At 35.3% G+C, this 3,944-nt stretch overlaps 1 protein-coding gene across 1 annotated transcript in view; it reads right to left on the reverse strand.

The window, feature by feature from the left end:
* The window catches only part of LOC148941538 (ras-related and estrogen-regulated growth inhibitor-like protein A), a 13,344-nt gene extending 9,783 nt beyond the window's left edge, over nucleotides 1-3,561 (reverse strand). The window contains exon 1 of the mRNA XM_089104191.1: nucleotides 3,505-3,561. Coding sequence (XP_088960317.1) covers nucleotides 3,505-3,561 — 57 coding nt within the window. The remainder of the gene's footprint in view (nucleotides 1-3,504) is intronic.
* Between the last annotated feature and the right edge of the window lie 383 nt (nucleotides 3,562-3,944).

A 3,944-nucleotide genomic window follows, 5' to 3' on the forward strand; every position in this document is an offset into this window, starting at 1 on the left:
TACTAGTATACAATTCCTATTTATGTAGATAGGAGCTTGAAACCTCTACAGTAGGGTTTTCTAATACACTGAAGCTGATTGTGTGATTTTCATTTAGATTCTTTTACTTATAAGGGGTATTTCTTCCTTTTTTTCGAAACTGGCAAATATCCTCAGGCTTGTAGTCTTTGATCGGTAACACCAAACCTAATGAAACTTATGCATTTGGAATCAGAATAGTAGCCAATTTTTGGATATATCCATTGGTATCAAAATTCCATTTTTCAGACTTTCGGTTAGGCTACTATTGAGCCATGTCGCACCTTACTTTCACTTCGTTACCACGAATTGTTTAATATAGGCTACTTGTCTATATTGTTATGGTTTTACATCACTGTAACAACATATAATAAGCTAGTATTTAATCTGTTATTACCAGTTTAAAGTTTATTGATAAGTGAACACAGGTTACCTCTTTGGGAAATATAAGAGAATATCCCCTTGTGTTGATGGGTCAAAATAAAAAGAAGTAAGATTCTAAGCTTCAATTTCTTTAAAAGAGAATGGGCCATCCTAAAAATTTCAGAAGGAAATAGAAGAAGCCCTTAATTCACCCTAGTAGTATGTTAATGTATTTTATTTAAAAGCTAGTAAATAATCTACTTAACAGCACTTTGTATAATTAGCGCCATTATTATCCAGGTCCAAGATGTTTAGAGACAGTTTATACTAGCATTCAAGCTGTATGATATCTAGAAATCAAGTACATTATGATAGACATTAGGACCAATGCTCAATAATTCTTCTTTCCCGTATCCCTTGAATAATTTAACCTACTCCAAATCAGCTAATGAAAATTAGGGAGAGGGGTGTGAAATGTTTTCTTGAAAATTAAAATATCATACAAGATATCTAGAGACATTTTCTGTATAAATTCCAAAAAAGTATATTTTAAAATATAGAGGGTGGACAAATTACCCCTTCCCTCCAAAATTAACAAGACTGGATGGTCATACTAGGAACTGCTTACAATATAAACTAATGTCTACTTTTAGCATTAAAATAATAATTACTATTATAAAAAAAACAAAAATATTGGAAACTTAAGAATGGAACATCCGTTAGTTCTGAAAATTTGAATATCAAACCACCTTTAATAGCCAAAACAACTCATATTTGTAATAGTATTGAAAACAATCAATATGACGAATGGCAAAATGGCAATTGTATGGCAAAATGGAAAATAATAGAATGGCGAACAATCTATCAAACAAGCAGTTCTAGCAAGGGCTTTGAATTTCGGATTTTAGTCACAGACGTCTATACAAACATTCCCAGAGATTTCAAAGACAGTCTGAACTTCTTCTTAGAGAGAAATAGGAACAGATTTGACTCTCTGTATAAAGAGTATGACTACTTTGTAGAATTCCAGATTAAACACACTAATGCTCGTAAAGGTTATCACGACCATATTTGTGGAGGCTCCTCACTGCCTATTCTAGACTTAAAGCTAAGAAAAAGCGAATGGTGAATAATCCCTAATGATAAGGTAGCTGCAAAGTCACTTGCAGAGGGCCCTACTAAAAATGACAAGACAGTAAAGGTACAGTAAGTAGCCCCTCTTAACCTTGGTATCGCGTGATCTAAATCCAATGATGTTTCCCCGGAAACTTTGTATTTCCTGATAAAGAGCTGCATTCTATCGGAAATGAATAGTTCTAATACCTCTTATAAACTGAAATTTGAAGTGAAGGATCATTTTAAAGAAGCTACCGAGTCATCACTTACATTTGGTTATGAGAAGGTGGAAATTTGTGAATCTAAATATCCTATCTGGTCATGCAAAATACCGTTATCAACCTCATGGTTCCTGTGAAGAACCCTTTTCGTAGGTCGCACTGCGGTGATTTACGTGAAAACAAAAAGTAAACCCTCGTAATAGCGTAATGAAATCTTTTCTTCGTACTTTTGTAGATTATTCCTGTTATAGTGTGAAGTGCCCAGTAGCTGAAAAGCCATGAATCATTAATGACGGTTTGCACAAAGACCCATATTGTGTCTTGGAATATTAACGATGGAGTAATAAATAAGCTCACTTTTATTGAATGCTTTTCGTATTGCAGGGGTGTGGTATGTCTGCAAGAGCATTTTTGTTCTGGTGAATGGGAAACAGCAAACTTTTATTTTGCTGTTGAATGGAAACTACTCCAAATCAACAGATAAACAAAATTTTTCTACACTTTCGCAAAGTCAGGTGGTAGTAAGTGACCATCAGGTGGCGTCACAATGCTTGTTAGTAATCTTTTACTTCCATCTCTGTATAAATAGTGTGACTTCTTTATAGCATTCCAGATTAAACATACTTTTGTATTCTCAGTATGAATGCCCACCGACATTCAAGATTGAGCTTCTGAAGATAAATTTAATCTGGCGTGTGGGCTTCCCATCTAGCTGTATCAACCACTACATGAATAATGACCTTAAAGGTATTCTAGCTAGCGACATGATCTACAAACTACCAGATTAAAGTAACATTCGGTCATAAGTTTCACTTATCTCGTGCCCTGTCTTAGGGCTGCTAAGGGATGATCCTATGACACATATATTCTCGATTCTTGTGTAACATAATTTCTTGACTTTATACTTCGTTCTTAGGAGTTGATGTCTCTTGTCTTTGTAACGTTGACACTTCGATGTGGGTTTTCACCTATTTTCTTTTTTACTCAGCTCTTTCAATCTTAACCTGTATATTTCCAAATCACAGCCAACGATGAAGGAATAGATGACTAAGACTGAGTGAAACAGGATTGACGAATTATCGTAAAAAGTCGCGTTTGACGGCATTTTGTCAAAAATTAAGATACAATTTCAACTTACAGTCTAGTTTAGAGTGTCCCAGATATGAAGGCAGATTCTACTAAAAATTTATGCCTGCATAATAACACATGCTGTGCGGTTCACTAAATGGTAAGTGTGCTTACTAAAAAGTGCGGTGGGGTTTTAAAATTTTCTATTCGTCCCCAAACCTTAACCTATTGGAAGCTAGCATTTCGTCTAAATTGTGACTTGTGGGGTCCAGTGTGGATGGCCTGGGTACGAGGTCATCAAAGGTGTTTGGTACTTAACAGAAAGGTAATTCTTGAAGTATCTTTTGCAACACAAGAGAAAAGTGATTGATGATTATAACCAGGCCAAATAGCCCAAATCCTGTGTTCAAGCTTACAAAATACAGTCTCTAATAAAACCTCTCAAAGTACTTTGAAGAGGTGATTGGAACAAATGTCTTATGAGCGAGTTTGAACCTCCTGATGGTTCCCATGAAGCTCAATCTAAGTCCAAGCTTTATCAGTATCTTAGCTCTCACCCTGTTGGCCCTGATTATCTTGTCACAGTCCCTAAAGTAAATAGTTCTATTCTACAGTTGAAAAAGAAGTATTTGCAAGGTATTGACAACTTTTATGGGTTTCATCTTGTCCATGTGAGCCTTAGTTTATTGTGCCATTAAGAAATTCAATTTCAACTTACTTTAAATAGAGTTCTTGTTTCATATGTATTTTGTACTGGTTTTACAGCTCCTGTCATTAAGAAAGGGTAAGTTGCCATCGAATTGCATTTCGTACCAACCCATTACTGTGTCTCTAATACTTTTAGAGTTGCTGAAACTACTCATCATTGATGAGATAAATTCAATGGGTGTTCTACAACTGATATCCGGTTTGGATTCAAAAAAGGACTTACCTTTGGTTCCCATTGATGAGATTTTTTTAACGCAAAACGGCTCGCGGATAGCAGATGTCAGAAAATCACAATAATGTTCACACAGAAACAGTTAAGTGCAGCCGTTGAACCGCAAAAACATTATGAAATATTTAAAAGCAAAATGCATAAGAATGGACTAAAGCAAATTCTAGAGGCCAAGAAAAACATTCAAAGGGCTAATCTGTGAAGGCGTAAGCGTTGTTTGT

The sequence above is a fragment of the Artemia sp. Qi Xiang Cuo genome, chromosome 18, assembly GCF_049724085.1.
Source record: "Artemia sp. Qi Xiang Cuo chromosome 18, ASM4972408v1, whole genome shotgun sequence".
In the NCBI taxonomy this organism is placed as follows: Eukaryota; Metazoa; Arthropoda; class Branchiopoda; order Anostraca; family Artemiidae; genus Artemia; species Artemia sp. Qi Xiang Cuo.